General features: G+C 49.9%; 1 protein-coding gene across 1 annotated transcript in view; it reads left to right on the top strand.

Annotated features, from left to right (window-relative positions):
* Window positions 1–23,530, top strand: part of FAM13B (family with sequence similarity 13 member B) — a 333,002-nt gene that overhangs the window by 277,769 nt on the left and 31,703 nt on the right. The window contains exons 19-20 of the mRNA XM_078664100.1: window positions 19,972–20,055; window positions 20,151–20,323. Coding sequence (XP_078520226.1) covers window positions 19,972–20,055; window positions 20,151–20,323 — 257 coding nt within the window. The remainder of the gene's footprint in view (window positions 1–19,971; window positions 20,056–20,150; window positions 20,324–23,530) is intronic.

The raw sequence follows: 23,530 nt of genomic DNA, 5'->3' as shown, positions 1-23,530 counted from the left end.
ACGCAATAAGTAAGTACTAGATACATCTAGAACAAGACAAGGCAGTGCAATGCTAGTGCAAAATGGCAAAGATAAAACCGAAGGACGAATTTAAGCGAGGAAAAGCAAGTAATAAAGTAGAGCAAATAGAGCAAAGAGTTCACGTGGATTGAGCCATGAGGATAGCTTTCACTTCTCTTTTGAAGGAAGCCGGGGAAGGGTTCATTCTAGTTTCACTGGGCAGAGCGTTCCATATCCTCTGAGCCATACCGAAGTAGGACCGGTTATACGCTTTTTTCTTGGCAAATCGTTGAAGTTGTAGGAGAAGAGTCTTGGCACTCCTGGAGGCTCTTCTCCCCGCAGAGAGCACCCGTTTCTGTGCTAGGTATTGTGGGGTGTTGTGGTAGATGGCCTTGTGCGTCATACAAGCGATTTTTAAATGAATTATGGCCTCAAACGGTAGCCAGTTGAGGGCTCTCAGGTCTGGGGAAATGTGGGAGTTTCTCTTAAAGCCTGTGATGAGTCTCGCAGCTGAATTGATCGTGGCTCTTAGCGGGGCAGTTGAAGACCTCTGGAGTCTGCATAAGGTTACTGCTCCCTATTCCAGGCGAGGGATAACTAAGGCTTGAACAGCTTGTTTGAAATCGAAGGCGGGCAGATAGGGTTTCAGTTTTCGTAGGGTCTTTAGGTGGAAGTTGGCTCCCTTTGTTGAGGTGCTGATGTGTTTCAGCATCTTGAGGTTATTGTCCAGCGTTACCCCTAGAGATTTTGCTGAGTCGACTATGAGCGGTTGTCCATTGAGAGCTGTTAGGTGCTTCATCCAGTCTGTGATAGTTTGAGTTTTGTTAAGGGGGGGGCGACAACAAGGAATTCCGTTTTGAGGGAGTTAAGTTTCAAGTGGTTTTCGGCCAGACAGATTTGTTTTTTTTGTAGTGTGGAGTTGAGTGATTTGATGTCTTCCAGTGAGTGAATTTTGATGTAGATTTGGGTGTCGTCAGCATACATGTGGAATTGTATCTTGGAGAGGCTGAGAAGATCAGTGAGCGGTTCCATGAAAACGTTCAAAAGGGTGGGAGAGAGGGAGGAGCCTTGAGGAACTCCCAGCGTGACAGACGAGGGGGAGGACAAGGATTGGTTGACCATTAATCTTTGGGATCTGTTTTGGAGGAAAGAGGCGAACCAGTTAAATACACTTCCAGATAAACCCATTCTGTGTTTCAAGAGATTCAGTAGGTTGTCGTGTTTGGCGGTGTCAAATGCTGATGACAGGTCAAGTAGGATTAACAGACAGGCTTCATTTTGGTCGAGGATTTTTAGAGCGTCGTCTAATACATGTGTCATGGCTGACTCTGTGCTGTGACCTGCTCTGAAACCAGATTGAAATTGGTTCAGCAGGTTGAAACGATCAATGTGACAGTTCAGTTGTAGGTTAACACATTTTTCCAGGAGTTTAGCTAACATAGGGATGTTGGAGATCGGGGGATAGTTATTAGGGTCTGAGGGGTCCGCTGTGGGTTTCTAGAGGATAGGCGAGACCTGCCCCGTTTTCAGGGTGTCTGGAATAGATCCTTGCTGAAGGGAAGTGTTAATGATCATAGTCCAGAGGGGTAGTAAGAGAGGAATGAAGTCTTTTATGTAGTTTGCCGGGAGCGGGTCAGTGAAGTGATTGGATGGTTTCAACGCGTTTATCATTTTTAATATGGTATCTTCACTGTAAATGTTGAAGTGGGACCATGATGCATTGTTTTTTAGTTTGAATAGAGGGAGATCATTAGCTGGGGCAGCAGCAGAGGACAGCGATGGACTCTCTTTCAGGCTCGAGATGGATATAAGGTCCTTGAGTAGATCTGATTTAATGGATTCGGTCTCAGAAGCGAAGAAGGAGGCAAATTCATCGCAATTGGGAGTAGCGACAGGGTTGGTGTTAAGGACCTTAGGTAGGCTCTTGGTTTGGACTTTCATAAGATCGAAGAGTTTTTTGTGGCGGTTCTTGGCTAGGTCAAGTTGAGACCTGAAGAAATCTGTTTTAGATTTTCAGATTTTTCTAAAGTAAGTGTTCCTGGAGGTCCTGAGAAGTTTGAGGTCAGTTGAGGGTGTATCTCTCCAGCGTCGTTTAATTATTCTAAGAGTGCGTCTGTCATCATTCAGCCTCCCATTGTACTGTGGTTGGGAATCTTTAGAGGAGGTTCTCTTCAGTTGCAATGGGGCAATTTTGTCTAGGAGGTTGTTTATGGAGTGAAAGTAGTGATTTCTCAGCTCCTGAACATCAGCTAGGTCTTCCGGGGGACTAAGAGGGTTTGAGTTATGTAGGGCTGTGAGGTCAGATCCTACGTTAAGGTTTCTCTTCCAGATTTTGGTTCTCAGGGGTTGAGTAGGGAATCGAGTAATGGTTTCTGAGATTTGGAATGTAATATGATGGTCAGACCAGTCGCATGGGAGTATCTAGTGGAGCTGGGTAGATTCAGCTTTGGGTATTATTAGGTCGAGAGTTGCACCCTTGTCATGTGTTGGGCTGTTACAGAGTTGGGTGGGATTGAGGTCTGTGAGGAAGGCTTTGAGGCTGTTTACCCCAGGATCGTTCTGATCGTCCCAGTGAAGGTTGAAATCCCCTAAGAAAATGTGCTTAGATTGTTGGATGTCATTTGAAGCTAGAATGTCCATGAAGTGTTCTATGAAAGTGAGGTCATCTCCCGGAGGATGGTAGAAGGCGTGAAGAGCAGATTTGTTTGTTGTTGTTGGTGATGTTTAAGCATAGGTATTCGCACGATGATATAGCAGGGGCATTGGCATTGCGTTTTGGGAGTGCGGAAGGAGCTGTAGTTGAGCTTGAAATGTAGACTCTAGTTCACTAGCGGGGACTTGTTTAAGGTTTCTGGTCCACGTCTTGGGTTTGTTAACTGTTGGGGGGAGTAAGGCGCAGGTTGAGATGTTGAGCAGAATGAGATGGTGGTCGGACCAGTCGATGTGGACGTTGTCGGAGACCAGTTCAGCGCTAGAGATGATTGCATCAAGTGAGGCCCCTTTGATGTGGGTTGGTTTGTTGCAGAGTTGCTTAAGGTCATTTATCTCAAGAAGGTTAACGAGGTGCTTAACAGTGGGGTCAGCTGCATTATTCCAATGGATGTTGTATTCTCCAAAAACAGATTTTTTAGGTAGAAAGGGTGAAGTGAGTGAGAAGGTCGGATAATTTGTCAGCAAAGGGGAGGGGCTCACCCGGAGAGTGGTAGATGTTATGCAGTCTAATCGGAGGAGAGCCTTTGAAAAACTAACCCTAAACGCACCTTCATCCTTTCCTTACCTCGAACACTAACTTAACCTAGCGCAAGCCTAAACCGAGCACACACCCTTAACATGTCCGGTTTATAACCCATACCACTGTCCTACTGCTAAACGTAACTTACACAAAGCCAATTTGAATCTTTTTTATATTTTCAAAAGTTTTGTTCGCCCTGCCTGATTTTGATTTTTACATTTGTACTTCTTTTTGTTAACTAGGGTTTCGAGATTACTACTTTCTTGACTTTATTTGAACCTTGAACATGCTAACGTTTACGGAGCTGCCCATGTTGGCTTACCTCATCTTTTTCCACACCACAGAGGACGTTTTGTGTAATCTGTGGTCATTATATTTTTTGTTGACTATTGGTAAATGTTACCAAAAGATCATGTTTGTGATACCTGCACAGGCGCGCTTTATGGTGCAAGAGGTCTTGATCATGAGTCTAGAGTCCGCTTCCTTCAGAATATTTTCTGTGACCTATGTACATATGTGTGACAAGATTGCGCAGGAGCTGTATGCACTGCCTATGTCCTGGTCATGAGTCTAGGATCGGCTTGCTTCAGTCACATGCCGTGTGTCACAGATCTACACATGTGCAGTGTGCATTGCCCTGGTCCTGATCATGACTATCGGTAAGAAGCTGCTGTCTTCACTTTCTTCAGTCTTGCCTGTGGCGATGCCCTTGTGTCTGTGACCGGTCTGTGCAGGTGCTGTGTACTGCATTGGTCCTGACCATGATGAGGGGTAAGAAGCTGCCGTCTTTACTTTCTTCAGTCTTGCTTGAGGTGATACCCGTTTATCACAGATCTACACAGGGTGCTGTATGCCAAGCCCTGGTCCTGATAATAATGATGTGTAAGAAGCTGCCGTCTTCACTTTCTTCAGCTTCTTTCCTCGTACGATGCCCGCGTATCACAGCTCTACACTGGGCACTGCTTGAACTGCCTGGGTTCTACTAATCTGATTTACACACAAAAAAGAAGGGGAGAGAGAAACTGCTCCTTTTCCATCCTCAGTATAAACATCAACCTATCAATACAAAATGGGGAAAAGGAGGGAGAGACGCGCGGTACAAGACGCACCAGTCTCTTCACAACTTTTATAAGGAGACTTACAGTTTATTTAAAAAAACTGTCCTCACCCACTAGGTAGTGGCATGCTTTATCGTAGGGCTGCTACAAAATCTACACGGAGCGGTGAGTGACCCTGACGGAAGTGGCATCCGAACCCTTGATAAAAGTGTGACCGCAGGGGCATGATGCTCGTGCTTGCGCTCCACTGTGAGCAACCACACAGATGAAACTTGTAACACACGTACACAGAAAATGACAAGCCGGGTCATTATTTGTAATTTCACTTGCCACATTTGTGAGAAGTTGGCCTGGTATATGATGTTCACTATTCTTGTGGCACCTTGCACCAGTCCAAACAACCCTTATGGTGATGGCTGCAAGTCAACCTTATAGACCAGCTTTCGTAGTGGTAGCGTGGACAAAACAGTCTTAGCTAAAAGACTCTTGAGGGCGTGTAAAGCCAGCTGTTTCACCATATGTAACCCCTTGAATACCAAATGAAAGGACACCACACAGGATATATATAAAATATATATGTATTTATTTACTAACACACTCCTATGAACTCTTTATGAGATCAGAGGCAAAGGCACATAACAAGATACTTAGTCAGAATACCTTAAGTTGCACAATTTACAGTTAGGCCCTAGGGGCGAAGCAAACCATATATTAAGAAAGTGGTATAAGTACCACGTCACGAGAAAAGGAAAGGCCTAGGGCCTAGAGAATTGCTGGGCTACACTATCTGACCCTTAGGTTAGGAGTAGAAGGCCCACAGGCGGCGCGTGCAGTGTCTTTACACACACGCGTGAGTCAATGCAGAGTCAATGCAAAGTCAATGGGAACTTAAGAGTTAGGTAAAGAACGATTTAGGACACTTCCGGTCTAGCTCAGAGGAAACAACTAAAAACCTAGACACTTGGATAGTCAATACCCTTGGGAGCACCGAAGTACTCGCGTTACCTCACCCACGGACGGCGGGAGCATAGGTGTGAAGATGTGTCAGGTTTTGTCGTTGAAGCCTATGGAGACCTGGAGAGAAATGCTGCAGGCGACCAGGAGGAAGATGTCCGGGTGGATCGAGGATGAAGAGGACCTGAAAGCAGGGGGGGACAGAGTCTGGGTCACTAGCCAGTGACCGGGTGGAACCAGGAAGGAACCAGACGACGTCTAGGAGCAATCAGGTGCTGTCGTGAAGCTTGTCTCTTCAGCCACGCGGACCAGGAGGCGTCGAGGACGACCAGGTGCTGGAGACAAGCTGTCCAACGAAGGTTCTCGCAGATGGAGGTCGACTGCCGGATTGGAGTCAACAAGCCTTGGCAAAGGCAACCCACGCAGGATTCAAAGAAGGCTTCTGGTGCAGACCAGCACGGTCTGAGGGGCCTCACCTTTGCAGGGAGGCAAGGTCCAGTCTGGAGTAACCAGACCAGTGAGTTGGTTCAAAAAGATTGTCGTCACAGAGGCTACTAGCCCACGGGCCAGCAACCGGACAACGCGTCGAGCAGAACACAAGCAGAAGAGCCCCACCCAGAACTCGTGGAGTGTGGAGGGCTGATCTTCGGTGCAAGTTGAGCTCGGATTCGGGGCTTCTCAATCCCCAGTGCACAGCTTCGAGGATTCCTAAGGAGCTGCACAGTTAACAAGTCGTGGACTTTCTAAGATGTCCGGTCCCACGTGTCTCGTCTCCTCCACGGATCTCAGCTATGCTGCAGTCGTGAAGAGAGGGTCAGAGAGGTCTGGAAGTCTGGGTCTTGTCAGGCTCTGTGCTCGGGTTCCGGCGGGAACGTCGACAAAGCAAGCCGTTGATTTGCTGGATGGTGCCTGGTTGCCCAGGGTGGTCACTCCTTGGCCACAAGGGAGATTCTTCAGTCTTCAGCTTCAGCAGAACGTGGAAGGTCCAGAGTTTCGTGTCAAGTTTCAGTTCAGGATCTAATCTAAAGTCAAAGGACACAGCTCCTACCTTTATACAGCTAAAAGGGGCTGGATTAGTTCCTAGGTCCCTCCTATGGGTGGGACCAGGAAGGGGGGTGGTTACACCTCCTCTCCTTTGTCCAATTTTGTACCAGAGCTGGGGCTGGAGTGCCCCAGCAACCGTTTTGAACCGGGGTATGCATGGAGCATCTAGTGTGCCCCAGATAGTGTCTCAATTTATTCAGCCCTCCCTGTCCTAATACACAAAGTCCTGTCTGGGGTGGTGCTCGCACCTCCCCAGGCAGGAAACCTATTGTCCAAACTGTAGGAGAGTAGGGTCTGCAATCCTATGATCACCCAGATTTTTGCTTTTTGCTTCACTGGTTTACGACTTTCCCTGGCTGTGGGCCTGCTAATCAGACCCACAGCCTAGCTGTTCTCTCTATCCAAATTGTACTCAGGTACTGAATTGGCACTGGGCCCTCTCAAGTCCCTGTACCCAGGGCTGAGGTGCACCCAGAAGTCTCCCAGGGGCTGCAGCATGTATTATGCCACCCCTGGGCTGACTAACTAAACAGACACAACTGGCTGCTTGACAGCTGGGGCAAGGTGGTGTACTCACCCTTTGCTTTAGATATAGTATTCCTATATCTAACCCTAAATGGACACACAGATCTCCTATCAGTCACTCCTATGGCAGGCCTTGACAATCCTGAAGGCAGAGTGCTTGGAATCGTGTGAGATGGTGCTCTGGCATGAGCTGAGCCTGTCTGCGGCTTTCGGGATCCATCCCTTAGCCGTTTCCATGATATCGCATACCATATACTCTTAAGTGCATTATAATCCTCGCGGTTATATGCCAACTCTGGTATCGCTTTATCAAAACATGTCGAGTAAGGTGTCATACGAATTGGAATACTAACCCCTCGCCAATTCTGGCGACGGGGTTAGCATTACACCCTTCTAGAGGGACACGACATGTATGTAACCTGTAACCCCGGTTAAAGTCAGACCGAGCCTTAGCATCCACAAAATGGATGCTGCCACCGAGACACAAGTCTGCCCTCCTGCTGCTGGGAGTCCTCCCAGAGCAGGAGGCAAGGACAAAGGGTTTCCTGCCAGGGGCGGTGCCAGCACCGTCCCAGACAGGGTTTTGTGTATCCTAGGTAGGCAGGGCTACAGAGGAAGGTGACTGCAAGTGGCACCCCGGTGCTCACTGTGCATAGGCCGGCTGAAACCAGTTCCAGGGGCACTCCAGCCCCTGATCTGGGGAAAGCCCGCCAAAGGAGAGGGGTGTAACCACCCCCCTCCTAGTCCCACCCATAGGGCAGGACTTAGTCGCGTGCCAGCCCCCTTTTTCAGGATAAAGGTAGGAGCAGGCCCCCTTCCAAATCAGATCAATCTTTGAATCCTGAACCGACCTTCTACACGAAGAACTCAAGACTCTTCTCAAGATTTTCTCCCTTGTGACTAAGGAGTAGTCACCCTGCAGCAGCAGGCACCAACCAAGCATCGCGGTTTGCCAGTCTCTCCTTTGGATCAAGACTGCTCCAGCACGACGAGAACCAGCTTCCCTGGCACCTCTGACCTCAACCTACATCATCAGCCCAGCTGTGATCCGTGGGTGCGACGAGACCTCGAGGGACCGGCCATCTTCAGAACTGCACGACGCTTGTCCAGCACGACTCCCGAGTGATCCTCGACTGAGTGCCTTGGGGTAAGAGAAGCCCCGACCCTGAGCAGCTCCAGCACCGAAGTCCAGCCCCCCTGCATCCACGAGATCGGCGTGGGGCCCTTCTGCTTTTTGCTGCTCACCGCGTTGTCCAGGTCGCATGCCCGTTGGCTAGTGGCCCCCCTCACGACGCTCCACGACGACAAACACTGCTGGTCTGGTTGCTCCAGACTAGCCCGTGCTCCCCTCCAAAAGAGGAGCACCCTGGACCCTCCTGGTCCACTCAAGACGCCATTTTAGGTCCACCGCGTGGGCCTTGCATTTGCCAAGACTTGTTGCCCCAATCCTGGGTCCAGCGACGTCGACAGCAAGAACCTTCGTGGGACAGCTCGCACCTCCATCCTGGTCGCCGACAACGCCTCCTGGTCCGAGAGACTGCAGAGCCCAGCAGCGCCCACTCACCTGACTGCGGTGACTTCGCCCGGTGCCATCCTGGTGCCCACTTAATCACTGGCTAGTGATTCAGAACTTGGTCCCCTCTGCTTTCAGGTTTTCTTCTTCCCTGATCCAGGCTTGGATCTCTTCGAACTTTTCTTCACTGGTCGCCTGCCAGCAACTTCTTCTTCAGGCTCCTGGTCCGTCAACGTGGGTTTCCGACGCAACTTGAACCCTATGCAGCCGCAGCCCCTGGGCTAGGTAAATCCAGCACTCTGGTGCTCCAGCATAGTCCAACACTCCAAGTGTTCGGATCCACTCCCGTTTTCGTCCCAGCTAGTCGAGTTCGCCCGAGAACAGTAACTTTGTGATTTCTAGCTTCCATAGACTTTTTCCTGCCTTGCGCGTGAGAGTTCCCACTCTGCACGTGGCGTCCCTAGGCCTCCTGCTCCTAACCTGAGTGTTCAGTATTGTAGGCCTAGCGTTTCTAAAGCCTCTGAGAATCGTTACTTACCTGCTAGTAATTCGCATTCCACTTTCAGAGTATATGGTTTTTCGTGCCCCTCGGGCATTTGTGTATACTGTGCTAACTTAAGTATTTCTTTAAGAGTTTTGTTGTGTGCTTAGCTCCCTGTCTCATAAAGAGCCAGGGTAGTCTTGTTATAAATAAATATACTGTTTATTTTCATAACAACTTGTGTGGTGTCCTTTCACTTGGTGTTCAAGGGGTAATGTGATGGTAAAACAGCTGGCTTAACACGCCCTCTAGAGTCTTAGCCTTAGACTGCTCGTATCCATGCTACTAGGATAGCTGGTCTATAAGGTTGACTTACAACCAATCATCAATAAGGGTTGTTTGGACTGATATATAGTGATCACTAGAATAGTGAGCACTGCACATCAGGCCAACTTCTCACACAAACCTCCGTGACTGGAAGGACTCCCAGCAGCAGGAGGTCAGACTTGTGTCTGTGGTGGCCGCGTCCATTTTGTGACGCTGGGGCTCTGGTTAACTTTAACCGGGATAGTCCGCAACAACATGTCTTCTCCCTCTAGAAGGGTGGAATGCTACCCCCGTCGCCAGAATTGGCGGGGGGGGGGGGTAGTATTCCAAAGCGTATGACACCTTACACGCCATGTTTGGATAAAGCCAAACCAAAGTTAGCATTTAACCGCGAGGTTCATAATGCACTTAAGAGTATATGGTATGGCAATATCATAGAACAGCTATAAGGACATGGTTCCGCAAGCTGCAGACAGGCTCAGCACATGCTAGAGCACCATCTCACATAAAACCAAGCACTCTGCCTCCAGGATTATTAAGGCCTGCCATAGGAGTGACTTATGGGTTACTGTGTGTCTATATATAAGTAGGTATAGGAATACTATACCCAAGCAAGGTGTGATTACACGACCTTGCCCCAGCTGAGTGATCAGCCATATGTGTCTATTCGAGTGGCCAGCCAGGGGTGGCATAATACATGCTGCATCCCCTGCTAGGCCCTGGGTACACCTGTGCCCTGAGTACCTATGGTACACTTCTACAGGGTCTGACAAGGTGAACCAATTCCCAATTGTGGATGTACCTAGAGTACATGGTGTGAATTTATAGAGAGTGCATCTGGGCTGTGGGTCGGATTAGCAGGCCCACAGCCACATCTAAGTCGAAAACCAGTAAAGCAAAAGCAAAAAGTGGGGGTGTCCAAAGGAAGCAGACCCTACTCTCCTACCACATTAAATCACAAACATTGCCTTGAAGATTAGGTAAATAACCAAGGGAGTGACACACTCCAGGGATTCGCTACTCCTGAGGAAGGCTGGTGCATCCTTGTTTGGGTGACTAAGACGTCTGAAACATGGAGAAGGGGCCGCTAACTACCCCATAACCTTCTCCGCCTTTTTAAATTTTAAACCCTAACCAAGGAACCTTGGAATAAACTTTGATAGAAGGTATCTGAGTTAGCTTTTAGACTTCACATTTCACAATCTCATGTTTACTAACCAGATCCCAACACATTTGTTTTGCCTCCCCCCCCTCCCTTTGCTCCATCCCAGGCGTTGGGGAGCACGGGGATGTTGTAGCAGGCCTATGATAAAGCATTGCACTACCTAGTGGGCGAGGGCTGTTGTTTAAGAAACCTTATGTTTCCCTATAAACGTTGTGAAGACAGGTTTCTTGTACCGCCTGTCTCTCCCTCCTTTTCCCATTTTGTGGTCTACTCATGTCACTTTCTCCTCAGCTGCTTTATCTGCATCTTTTCCAGCCATGTTTGTCGGTCAACTGGTGATGCAGCAGCTTCCCTTCAGTGCCTTCGTCCCGCGTGCTCCGCCAGTTCTAACGAAATGTGTCTAAGAAGGGGCACTTACTTATGACACAGATTCTGAGGATTTCTTTCATATTCCTTATGCTTTTGGGGGTTTTGTGGACTTTGACTAAAGGGAGTATTTAGGCAGCAGGATTGTGCCTTTTCTCTACTTTTGCTCGACTTAGGAAAAGATGGTCTACTCATCTCAGGGTTGTTCCCAAAGAAAACTACTGGTTTAAAATCACGTGGTGCTTGTCACAGGCAGATGTCTGTGACAGGTCCACACCTACTTTGTCTGTGGTGCTTGGAGAGGGATCATGACTTCAGGCCCTGCGAGCACTGCCACGCCATGCACCCAAAGATGTTGAGGGCGCGTTCCCTCAAGCCCCTCGCTGCTTGACGTTGAATGTCCCTGCAACGTTAAAGATAGTGTTAGCATGGAAGGGCGAGGGACCATTCACAGAGCCTCTTCAGCAGGCTCTTCTGTTCAAGCATTGGGGGAGGGTTCTGCACCTCTGTGTGGAGCATGACCTTTGGCCTCTTCAGCAGGCTCTTCTGTTCGAGTGTCTGGGGAGGGTTCTGCACCTGAACCTGCGACAGTTGACTGCTTTCGATCTTCTTCCTCCTGAAGTCTGTGATGTTGTTCTGGCCGCCAGGTGTCCCTCCACTACACGAATTGGACACTTGAAAAAGGTTTCGAAGAAAAAACTTAGTTGAGTGTCAATGCTGTTAGAGGTACTCGTGGCGACCAATTCCAGCTTGGAGCTAATCACAGGGACCAGCAAGGTCCTTAAGTGAGTTACCTTCACAGAAGAAGCATTCCTTCATTCGTTCCAGGCACTTACTCCCCGTTGCAGTGAGTTCCTATAGATTGGTCCTGATGAAAGGGATGAAGGATGCTCTAAAGATGCTGTGGATGTGATGTGGTCAATGGGTTCTTCCTGCAGGGATTCCTCAGTCCACAAAGATGGCAAAGAGGTTCTAGTTGCAGGGTTGATGCCCAACGAAGTCCTCTCGCCTGTTGCGGTCAACCCTTCCTGGGTGAATAACCCTCCCTTTGAGGGTCTCTGCAATCCTCTGACATCGCTCCCGGGCTTGGTGAACTGGGGTACAACTCTGTGTGTCAGGTCCTGTTCCTCGGAGCTGCACAGCGACTGTGATATCGGCTTAAAGACTTTGGGCGGCCATATTGCCCCAGCAGGCTTTTTTAGCTGTTGCGGCCCTGTGCTGCAAGCAGGAGGCCTTTCAGCTGGCCCCAGGAGTCTCTTGGCTTGATTGGGCTCTGGAGACAACCTCTACTTGAGCAGGGCACAACAGGAACAGTCTCTCTTCACTTACCACCAAGTGTGGTCTTATATGGTGCAGCCTTTCTCTACTGGTCCCTCAGTACCGCAGGGCAGTCATCTTTCAGTCCTTGGTATAAGTCGGTTGAGATCTGTGTGCCAGGTGGTGCCCCCTTTATGCTCTGAAAGTGCCCTCGGGGCAGGATGCTGTTGGTAGCCAATGGGCTATCTGTTTTCCTCCCACCTGGTGACTACTCCTGTGGAGTTTGGCATTTGGCTATCCCAGGATGCACTGTTCTGTCCACATCACTTGGATACCCCTCGGGGTGATAAGCACGCTCTACAAATGCTGATTGATTGACTCCCAAGATGCCCAGACACCTCTTTCGGCATTCATACATCCCTAGCCATACCTGGGGTTTTGCTACCTCTGGGTTGGGGAAACTGGCTTCTATCAACCAATCAGGAGTTTTAGAGCACAGCTAATCATCCATTAGGGTATCCAGGTGCTTGGATCAGTCGAAGGGCCATGTCTTGAGTTCATTTCATCCAGTTTAGCAACTGGTTTCCTCTCTGCTTCCTGTGACAGTCTGTCTACCTCAACAGTGCGTTCGTCCTCCCCCTGGTGTTACACATCTGGCCTTTAATGATGGCTTTACCATTGAAGCCTGCCCTTTGGGGATAACACTTAAGTTTTGCAGCGTGAATCTTTCTGGATTCACTATGCTGTGCATTATTCCGCGGTCTTGTGGTTGGGTCCGGATTCGTAGTCTTTTCTTTGGTTTTTTTTGGGGGGTTTTTTGTAGCCCAGGTGGGCGTCTGCGTCACACCTCCTGGGTGTATTTCCGGTGACGTCGGCATGCTTCCTGCGGAAGCTCCCACTCTTGGGCGCCATCTTCAGATTCTTTTTTTCCGCGGTCGGGTCTGGATCGTTCCCGTTTGGGCTCCAGACATTTTTGGAGAAAGAAGAGAAGAAAATACAGAAATCACAAAGGAAAGTCATCGGAAGACTCCAGGGGACTTCATCGACGAGAAGTCAGCAAAGGAAGAGGCGAATTCATCGAGATCCTCGACGACCGTCGACGAACACGCGACCAGGGAGGCCCTGGGCGCTCGATGATGGACAACACGCCGTTCAAGGTCTGCCGTAACTGCCACCACAAGTACGCGCAGAAGGACCAGCACCCGGTATGCAACCTTTGTCTACCGGTGAATGACGAAAGCGGACTGCAACGCCTGCTCCGCCTTCACCCCGAAGACCCTTCGTGTGAGAGAGAGACAGAGGGTAGCGCACGCCACCCTGCAGGGTAAGGCCCCGACTCCGTCCCTCTACGACCTGGGGATGTCTTCCGAGGAAGAGGACAACGCTGCCGCCGAAGACGACAGCTACACGGTCGTAGAGACCGATTACACGAAGACTTCTGATAAGGTAGGAGACTCTCCGGCCCCGAAGAACCCAAGAGACTCTGAGTCTCGAAAAAACGAGGGCAAGGCCTCGAAAGCGCCGACGCCGAAGCACCAGGCGTCCGCGAGTACTCACAGGCCCAGCGGATCCTCTGAGAAGGAGTCCCCGGTGCCGAGAGCTGTTAAACAGCAGAAGTCGTCGAAAATCGTCCCCGAAAAGGATCGATCGACACCGAGGGACAAGGACCCTAAACTACCGACGCCGACCAGAGACCCAAAATCCGGGTCGACGTCAAACTTCGGCACGGCGCCGAGCCAACTGCCGAAAAGAGCGGCTGAACCATCTGATGCGGAACACGCGGCCGAGATGGAGAAAAAGAGAAGGCGCCTCGAAGCCGAAATGGAAAACATCGTGCAGCGGAAGAAAGAATTTGACGCAAAGATTAAAGCTTTCACGATCCCTCACAAGACCAAGCCACCGGTGGTCGAGGTGGTCGAGGAGGAAGACGAGGTCACCGAACAACAAGACCAAGAACCGGACGTCGAGCTGGTCGACGACCAGGAAGAGTACGAGAATCCCTACGATAGCTACAACTATGGGGAGGAAGAGGACAGCAGGACGGACGCAGAGTCTGCCCCCTCTGACCTACAGGAGGTGGATTACATGGATGTCGAGACCGACAGCCCGGAGGAGGCGGTCGACACGTATCCCTCGAGGCCCTCGCCGCCGGACGACATCGGGCCTACAATTCGGTGATAAGGTCTGCCGCAGCGGCATTCAAGCTGAAGCTTGATGAAGAGAAGCAGAAAGCAGACTTCCTTCTAGAGACATTGCTCCCAACACAAAGAGCCAGTTCCTGCCAATGCTCGACAGTGTCTTGGCCCAGGGGAAGGAAGCATTCAGGGAGCCCGCAACATGCAAGGCAGTAACTCCCAGAACAGAGAAGAAATACAAACATTCCTCAAAAGACCCACCCTACATTCAGGGGACGGTCTCTGCAGACTCCATTATCACGGCCACAGCAAGGAAGAGGGCTAACGTACCCACTACCTCTGGACCACCTCCGGATAAGGATAGCAAAAGGATGGATCTGGTGGGCAGAAGGATCGAACGGAATGCCCTGGTGCATGGCTAACTCCAACGCCCTGATAAACAGGCACATGTACCAGATCATGGAGGAGCTGGGGCAGTTGGTGAAGGACTTGCCCCAGGATGCCAGGCAGAAGGCCGAAAAGCTGGTTGAAGGGAAGAACGCGGCAAATTCTTGCCTCAAGACGGCCCTGGATGGAGCAGACACCTCCAGCAGGCTCATGATGATGGGTGTCCCTGAAAGAAGACACGCATGGCTAAGGATCTCAGGTTTCAAACCAGAGGTGCAACACAGCATCCTGAACACACCGTTCAACGGCAACACGCTTTTCGGAACAACAGTTGATAAGAAGCTCAGCCAACTGAAGAAGGATAACGAAACAGCAAGATCCATGGGAGCATTGCAGTTCAGAGGCAACAGAAGGGGCACCCCGTCACGGAGGCCTGGCGGGAGAGATGGAAACCAGCCAGGTACATCACACCAGGCTTTCCAACAGACGCACCAGGCAGACTCGCAGGCTCAGCAGGGTCAGCAGAAACAGTCCTGGCAATACCAACAAAGAGGCCAGTCCTTTCGAGGGAGAGGAAACTGACGTGGCCAGAATAGAAGAGGGGGACAGCAGCCCGCCTCTAAGTGACTTCAAAAAACTATGTGCGCCCACCCACAGAAAAGATCCCAGGGGGCAGCACGTACAGAGGGATCAAGACAAGCTAGACTTCTACGACCACATAACACCAGTGGGAGGAAGGTTAAGATTTTACCTCCAGGAATGGAGAGAAATCACATCAGACAAATGGATCCTCAACATCATCCAATTCGGATACTGCATAGAGTTGGAGGGGAGACCAACAAGCAGAAAACCAAAGAGAAAACAACTAGCAAGCAAACAGCTAGAGTGTCTTCAGGAAGAGGCAAAGGAACTCCTGCGGAAGCAGGCCATAGAACGGGTACCCTTCAAGGAAAGAAACACAGGAATATACTCAACGTACTTCCTGGTGCCAAAGGTAGACGAGACAATGAGACCCATTCTGGACCTAAGGTTCCTGAAAAAATTCAGAAGAACGCAAAAATTCAAAATGACCTCCCTGCAAGAGGTGCTCCCGCAATTGCAGATCGGGGACTTCATGGTCACAATAGACCTCAAAGACGCCTACCTGCACACCCCAATGAACAGAAAGCACAAGCATATGCTCAGGTTCACCATCGGAGAAAGCCACTACCCGTTCACGACACTAGCCTTCGGGCTAAAATCAGCACCAAGGGTCTTCACAAAGTGCCTCGCTGCAGTCGCAGCGCACCTACGAAGGCAAGGAATACACATATACCCTTACCTGGATGACTGGCTGGTGAAAGCAAATTCATACCAGAAATGCAACCAGCACGCACATACAGTGACAAGCACGCTCACAAGCCTGGGGTTCTCCATCCATTGGAAGAAATCATCAATGGAGCCGGAACAAGTGAAGATCTTCCTGGGAGCACAGATCAACACCTTACAGGGCAAGGTGTTCCCCAGCGAGAAGAGGGCGAGGGCGCTGGTGAAGGAAACTCGCCTCTACCGGAAGGGACAAGCTCGGACATTGAGGACTGCGAGCAGGATCATGGGGATGATGGCATCATGCATCCACCTGGTACCCAATGTACGTCTCCACATGAGACCCATTCAAGAATGGCTACAGGAGCAATGGTCACAAGCTACAGGCAGTTGGGAGGATCTAGTGGCTGTGACGCACGCAGTGCAGAAGGAGATAGCATGGTGGACCATGGAGAACATAACAAGGGGAAAGCCTCTAACACCCCCAATGCCAACAGTGACCATCACCACAGACGCATCCCTGAAGGGATGGGGCGCTCAGATGGACGAGCTCAAGGTGAGGGGACTGTGGACGCAAACAGATGCGACAAAGCACATCAATTACCTAGAATTGAAGACAATCTTCCTGGCACTGAAAGCTTTCCAAACAAGACTGTACAAACACAAGGTGCTGCTACAGACAGACAACACCACCGCGATGTTCTACATCAACAAGCAGGGGGGCACACAGTCAGCCCCGCTCAACGCTGGCGCAGGAGATATGCCATCCCTCTCAAAATAGACCTGCTAGCCATACACCTACCAGGGAAGGACAACATACAGGCAGATTGGCTCAGCAGACAGACATCGGCATCCTACGAGTGGGAGCTCAGTGCTCAGGAGACAAGGTGGCTGTTCGACAGATGGGGAACACCATCAGTGGACCTGTTTGCCACACACGGAATGCAAAATGCCAAAACTTCGCATCCAGACAGCCCGATGAGGGGTCACTGGGGAATGCCCTATGGATAGATTGGTCCGGGACATTTGCTTACGCCTTTCCCCCGATACCACTGATGCACAGAGTGCTGAGCAAGTGCAGAGCGAGCAACATGACCCTGATACTGGTCGCGCCACAGTGGGCCAGACAGACATGGTACTCGCAGATCATGGAGATGACAGTGTGCACCCCACAGATTCGGCAGGAGGAAAGACCTACTCTCCATGCAGAACGGAGAGGTGCTACACCCAGAGCCAGAGAGCCTGAGCCTAGTAGCGTGGCTCCTGAGGACATAGAGTTTGCACATTTGAGATTACCAGAAAACACCCTGAGGGTCCTTCGGGAGGCACGAAGGCCCAGCACCCGGAAGTGCTACGTTGCGAAATGGAAAAGATTCACAATGTGATTCAGGAAAGAAAGACTTCACAATAAAATGAAGCACTCCACAGTGCTAAAGTACCTGACACACTTGCTGGAAAAGAACCTTAGCTCATCCTCCTTGAGGGTTCACTTAGCAGCGATAGTCGCCTACACAAGGGGAGAAACGTGCAGGAGCTTCTTCACTTCACAGGTGGTGAAAAGATTCCTAGAAGGAGCGAAAAGGATCGCACCACCCAAGCGGGTGCCGGTACCTGCATGGAACTTAAACATAGTCCTAACGGAACTCATGAAGGAACCCTTTGAACCACTTCACAAGGCCTCCCTAAAGATGCTAACTATGAAAACAGCTTTCCTGGTTGCAATAACGTCCTTACGAAGAGTAAGCGAACTTCAGGCGCTAACGCTACAAGAACCCTACATACAAATACACAATGATAGGGTTGTGATGAGGACTGACCCACACTTCATGCCGAAGGTGGTATCCAAATTCCACATGAACCAGTCTATACAGATACCGAGTTTTTTCCAAAAACCAACAACTAGCGCAGAGCGGGCTCTGCACACCCTGGACGCCAGAAGGGCAGTCATGCACTACATTGAGAGGACGAAGGGACACAGGAAATCAAAACAGTTCTTCGTGTCATTCGCCAGCAGTTTCATGGGAAAGGCAGTAACCAAAAAGACTATTGCACGATGGATCGCACAGAGAATTCAACTCTGCCACAAACGTGCAGGACAAGAGCTGGCAGAGGGGACACGTGCCCACTCCACAAGGAAAAAGGGTGCTACAATAGCCTTCCTGGCTAACACACCCATAGAGGACATATGCCTGGCGGCAACATGGGCTTCGGTGCACACGTTCACGAAGCACTACTGTGTGGATATACAGATGAACAAGGAAGCACAAGTCGGACAAAAGGTGCTCCAGCACATATTCAATAACCAACGCTCATCTTCCACCCAGCCGCCACAGAGATGAGAAACCGCTACAAAATCTATGCACAGCATAGTGAATCCAGAAAGATTCACGCTGCAAAACGAATAGTTTTCTTACCTGTCGGTGTAGTTTTGCAGCTTGAAGATCTTTCTGGATTCACTAGCGAACCCACCCACCTCCGCCAGAAAGATGAGGCTGGAGAGAGAAGAGGTGGTTAAAAAAGAAAGGACTTTAAGAGTACAAAGCGGTAAAATATCACCTAAATAGAACATTGCCATTACTTCGGAAACTAAAGAAACATGGAAAAAAGGACCCGAAGATGGCGCCCAAGAGTGGGAGCTTCCGCAGGAAGCATGCCGACGTCACCGGAAATACACCCAGGAGGTGTGACGCCGACGCCCACCTGGGCTACAAAAAAAAAAAAAGAAAAGACTACGAATCCGGACCCAACCACAAGACCGCGGAATAATGCACAGCATAGTGAATCCAGAAAGATCTTCAAGCTGCAAAACTACACCGACAGGTAAGAAAACTATTCGTTACTTCCTGCAGGAGGGAGGTGACACCTCCCTGGCCTGCAATCCCTCATTGTTTCCCTTCCTGAAAGTTGTTGGCACGTCTCACCAGGAGCGCAGAAAGCGGCTTGTGGAACAGGCTCCATGTGTGCCCGGGAAGGTGCAGAAGTTTTAAAGGCACACTGCATCAATTTACATTAATTTCAACCTGAGATACCAGTCTGGCTTAATGTAACGAGTTTTGATGCCTTGGAGTGCCTACATTGATTGCACCGTTCAGGAGTTAGCACACCTGAGGGGTCGGCGTGTAACCCTGGAGTCGCCAATTGGTCGCCAAGTTGTTCCACAGTAATAACGGTGGTCGACCCCTGAAGGATTGGCCCATGACTCCATACCAGGAGACTGGGAGTCCAGTGATGGCTGGAATTCTGCCAGCACTAAGGACTTTGAGGGACGTTGACCAAGTGATCAGGACTGCCTCACCCCCTTCGTAGACCGAGGCGTAGTCGCAGCAAGCTCCCCTTTGATCGCATCCTTTGAGCCTCTTCAGCATCCTCCATCCCTTGCATCAGAACTACTTGAAAGTGCAGAGAGCTGACTGAAGTCTCCTTCATCTACTGAGGTAACTGTTTCTGTGGCTGGTCCCCCTGACTCGCTCCCTCCTGGAGTCAGTCGCCTAAAGTGACTCTAAGTGACAGCATTCAAATCAGCCCAAACTCTTGGGTGAGAAAGTTTCAAAGTGTCAAAATTATTGAATTTACCAGTGCTGGTTTGCGGTTGAGTGAAATGAACAGATTTACTCTACCTTGTAAATCCTATATATCCGGAACGCTCTGGTGGCTCACTTTCATTGTGGTGTCTAAAATCGTCTATTTTTATAAATTGGGTCCAATTTCTTTGGCCTCTTGTCGATTTCTTCAATTGTTTTCGTGCTGTGCAAATGCTGTACCCTTGTTCCTTTGTGTAAGTCTTGCTGCTCAGTGTCACAGCTACCCAGGGTTGAGCTGAAGGTTTGGCCAACAAAACCCAAGCGGCCTAAAGCGGCTGGTAAGTGCATTATACAGTTAGGCTGCACAACCACACCCTATAATACACCCCATTTCCTAACCATACGAGGCTCCTGAGGGAATATGATGGTGTTCGGACAGGCGTACAGGCCAAAGGCTAACTGTCTTGGATTTGCATTTTATGCTTTAATGAGTTTTTCGTTGCCAATGATAGAGGCGTGTCTTGTGAATTGTTGAATGCTGTGACTGTTTGTGCTAGGATATGTCAAGGTCAACTTAACATTGTTTACATAAATCCTCTGTAACCCTTGCACTGATGTCTGAATCTATGCAGTCTGTGTACAGCATTGTAGTGTCTCTAGTGATGTGTAACTGAGAGCCATACAAAATGTGAAACTTACAGGGTTCGCCATCCACCAAGCGAAGAGGACAGATGTTGCAGCCTATTATAGAAGGAGAAACGGCACATTTCTTTGAAGAAATCAAGGTACTGTGTTACGACAACTCTCAATGTTTAATAGTAGTAATGACTTGTCCTGGGCTGACTTGACACATATGAAATGTTTCCCCTTGTCCATCTAGGAGGAAGATGAGGAAGGTGTGAGTATGTCATCCGAGAGCAGCGATACAGTTAGTCCCGCTGTCCAGACAGAATTCATTCAAAGCCAGGAGGTCTCGGAATCAGCCGAGGTTGGAGAGTATCCGCAAAAGACGGCTCTGGACATTAGGTTATCAAGTTCTCGAGCCTCTTCCATGTACGTACTCCATTAGTCCCTGAAAGTGTTTACTGGTATATAGTAATAGTTTCATCCTGATGACAGAATTGATAAGTGCCTGAGCTGAAGTGCATGTTTTAAACTAAATGGCTGTTAAAATTCCTTTGTGTGCTTCCCGGTCCTAGTGTCTCATGTATTTATCCTCCCTGCCTCAACCTTCATTCTGTTCTTTTGTGTCGGCCTTACTGTGCATTGTCCTCAATGTCAATCTTAGAATTTTACTCCATTTTGGTATTTAATCATATTGCGCAATTTTTCATTAGAGATGGTCATTGTGGTCAACTCTGACCAAAATACATACAAAACAGCTATGTTCCTGCGGAGGAAACGTCAGGTTGGGAGGAAGACAAATTAGCATCAAATTCCGACATTGGGGGAGTACATATATCTCCACGGTATGCGTTCCATTGGGTCCATACTTTCCCCCACGTGCCTGGTTTGCCACGGAAAACATATACAGTTTTTTCTCGAAACATGCACCAATCCATGTTTTGTGTCCATCCCAGAAGTGTCGGAGGCCTCTGAGCGCCCCACAATTGGGCAATATCACGCTTGGCTACCATGTTTCCCAAGGTCGCCCAGCGGAGCTGCGCTCGATTGTAGTCATTCGGCTCCCAGACATTCAACAAGCATCTTCTCGCTTCAGGCATTAAGCGCACTCCCGTGACCTCACTCATTACTTCATGCACGCGGTTCCAATAACGTATCACAGCAGGGCATTCCCAGATAATATGAAGGAACGTAGCCACCATACCGCATCCACGCCTGCACAAGCCATCCATCGAAAATCCCATACGAACCAGACGTGAGCCGGTCACATACACCCTATGCAGAATTTTCAGTTGGACGAATCGAAGACGTGCCGGGATAGCTACTTCCTTCGGGGAAGAAATAGCGGACTGCCAGTCCTCATCATCGAGTTCCAGACCATCTCCAGTCCACAACCCTCGAAGACTATCTAGTAGATCAGTCCTGGTATTGATCAACTTTTTATAAATTAGCGAGATCGTGCTATCAGGAACGTGACCATCCAGAATCCGATCCTCGAGCGGGGATGCCTCCGGCACGTCCGAGCCTAGTGGAAAAACAGACAAGACCGCATGCCGGACTTGCGCATATCTGAAGAATTCCTTATCATTCAGCCCATACTCAACTTTCAATTCCTCAAACGTCTTGACCCTGCCCTTGATCCATACGTCATCTACTCTACTGATCCCGATCATGTCCCACCGATCAAATCCCTTCGATTGCCAAAGGGAGCCCAGTTTATCCGAAGCATATAGTGGGGTAGCCCGGGTCGACCTATCGGCCCATCCCGTGGCTGCCGTAGCTCTACGCCACACCTGCACTGCTGTTTTGGTGGGGCCCGTAAGAGTGTCACCAGCTGATTTCGCATATAGAGCCCTATTGTAGTCCCCACCGGGTAGCAACCATCTGTCCATCGCAAAAGCCGGGTTTAGTGGGGGAGTGTAGGTGCCATGGTTGATGGCCCCCAATTGAGAGGCCCAGTAATAGCGACGAATGTCCGGGAGAGCGATGCCGCCATCGTACCAAGGGAGTGTAAGCTTCGAGAGGGCGATGCGAGGACGGCCCCCCCATAACAATTGCCGCTGTAGACTCTCAATCTCACGAAAATATTCCGCTGGCACTACATCAAGCGCGTTTTGAAGCGCATAAAGGAATCGGGGGAGCGACATCATCTTAAACAACGCAGCTCGTCCCAAGGGAGAAAGGGGGAGCTTACTCCAAGTCCCGACAGCCGCCCGAAGGCGTCTGAGAGGGCAGCAGATTGCGCTCATACCGAAGTGTGGGGTCCAAGGTGACAAAGATTCCCAGATATTTGAAACCATCTAGTACCACCGGAATAGGACAATCACGGGGCAGGAGGGGAGTATCACCGGAGAGAACATAAACGCAAGATTTAGACCAATTTATAACTAAGCCGGAATTTTTACGGAAAGAAGTCAAAACGTCAAAAAGGACGATTAACGACTGTCGGGGCGATGTGAGGTACAAAAGGATGTCATCAGCATACAAAGATACACGGTCTTCAAAGTCCGGAGACCATCGAATACCCTTCATGGATGGTTCCCATCGCAGCCAAGCCGCCAGTGGCTCTAAAGCAAGGGCAAACAAGAGTGGGGACAGAGGACAGCCCTGGCGCGTACCTCTACCGAGAACAAAGGAGGCCGAGACACGTCCATTCACCACTACCTGGGCTAAGGGATCAGCATAAAGCAATCGAACCCAACGGATAAAGGTGTGCCCAAACCCGAATTTGGAGAGGACCGCCCAAAGATAGGGCCATTCAATCGTGTCAAACGCCATGGTGGCGTCCAAAGACGCCAAGATGGCCGACTCTCTCAATGTCCCGGCTCGCGCGAGGACTCCATGCAAGCGCCGAAGATTAAGTGCCGTATTGCGATGTGGTATAAATCCGGACTGGTCCGGATGAACCAGATCGCCTATAACAGCCACCAGACGATTAGCAAGAACTTTGGCCAGGATCTTGGGTTCAGCATTTATTAGGGAAATAGGCCTGTACGATTCACAGCGGTCACGTGGCTTACCCTCTTTATGTATAACCACTATGGAAGCCAGTCTCTGGTCAGGAGGAAGAAACCCTTCCGCCAGTGATTCCAGAAACATAGATCGCATATACGGTGCCAGTACATCCGGACGAAGCTTGTAGAGTTCTATAGGGAGTCCATTAGGGCCCGAGGCCTTCCCGGAGCGAATCGAACGGATAGCGGTTGCAACTTCATCCGCCGTAGGCGGAGTCTCCAGCAGGTCCCGCTCAGATTCAGACAAACATGGTAGCGAGATATCGCGTAAAAGCATGTGGGAGTCCTGCTCCGGTCTATCGGACACAGGGGAGTACACCACCCGGAAATAATCGGCGAACCTCTCAACAATCCCAGCAGGGTCCGTGATACTTTCACCATTCGCGTCAACTATAACAGGAACCACTCGACTCGCGCATTCTCTCCTATCCAACCAAGCAAGCAACTTCCCAGCCTTATCTCCCACATCATACAGACGTCCCTGCTGTTCACGACTCATCTCCTTCGCTGCATCAGTCACCAGAACTCTGTACTCATGTTGTTTTAGGTCCAACAGATGAAGCCTCTCAGGGGAGACTCCAGCATCCAACTCTCCCTCAAGAACGGTAATTTCAGTATCAAG

This window comes from Lissotriton helveticus, chromosome 10, assembly GCF_964261635.1.
Source record: "Lissotriton helveticus chromosome 10, aLisHel1.1, whole genome shotgun sequence".
Classification (NCBI taxonomy): Eukaryota; Metazoa; Chordata; class Amphibia; order Caudata; family Salamandridae; genus Lissotriton; species Lissotriton helveticus.
This window is presented reverse-complemented; position numbering and strand designations above follow the sequence as displayed.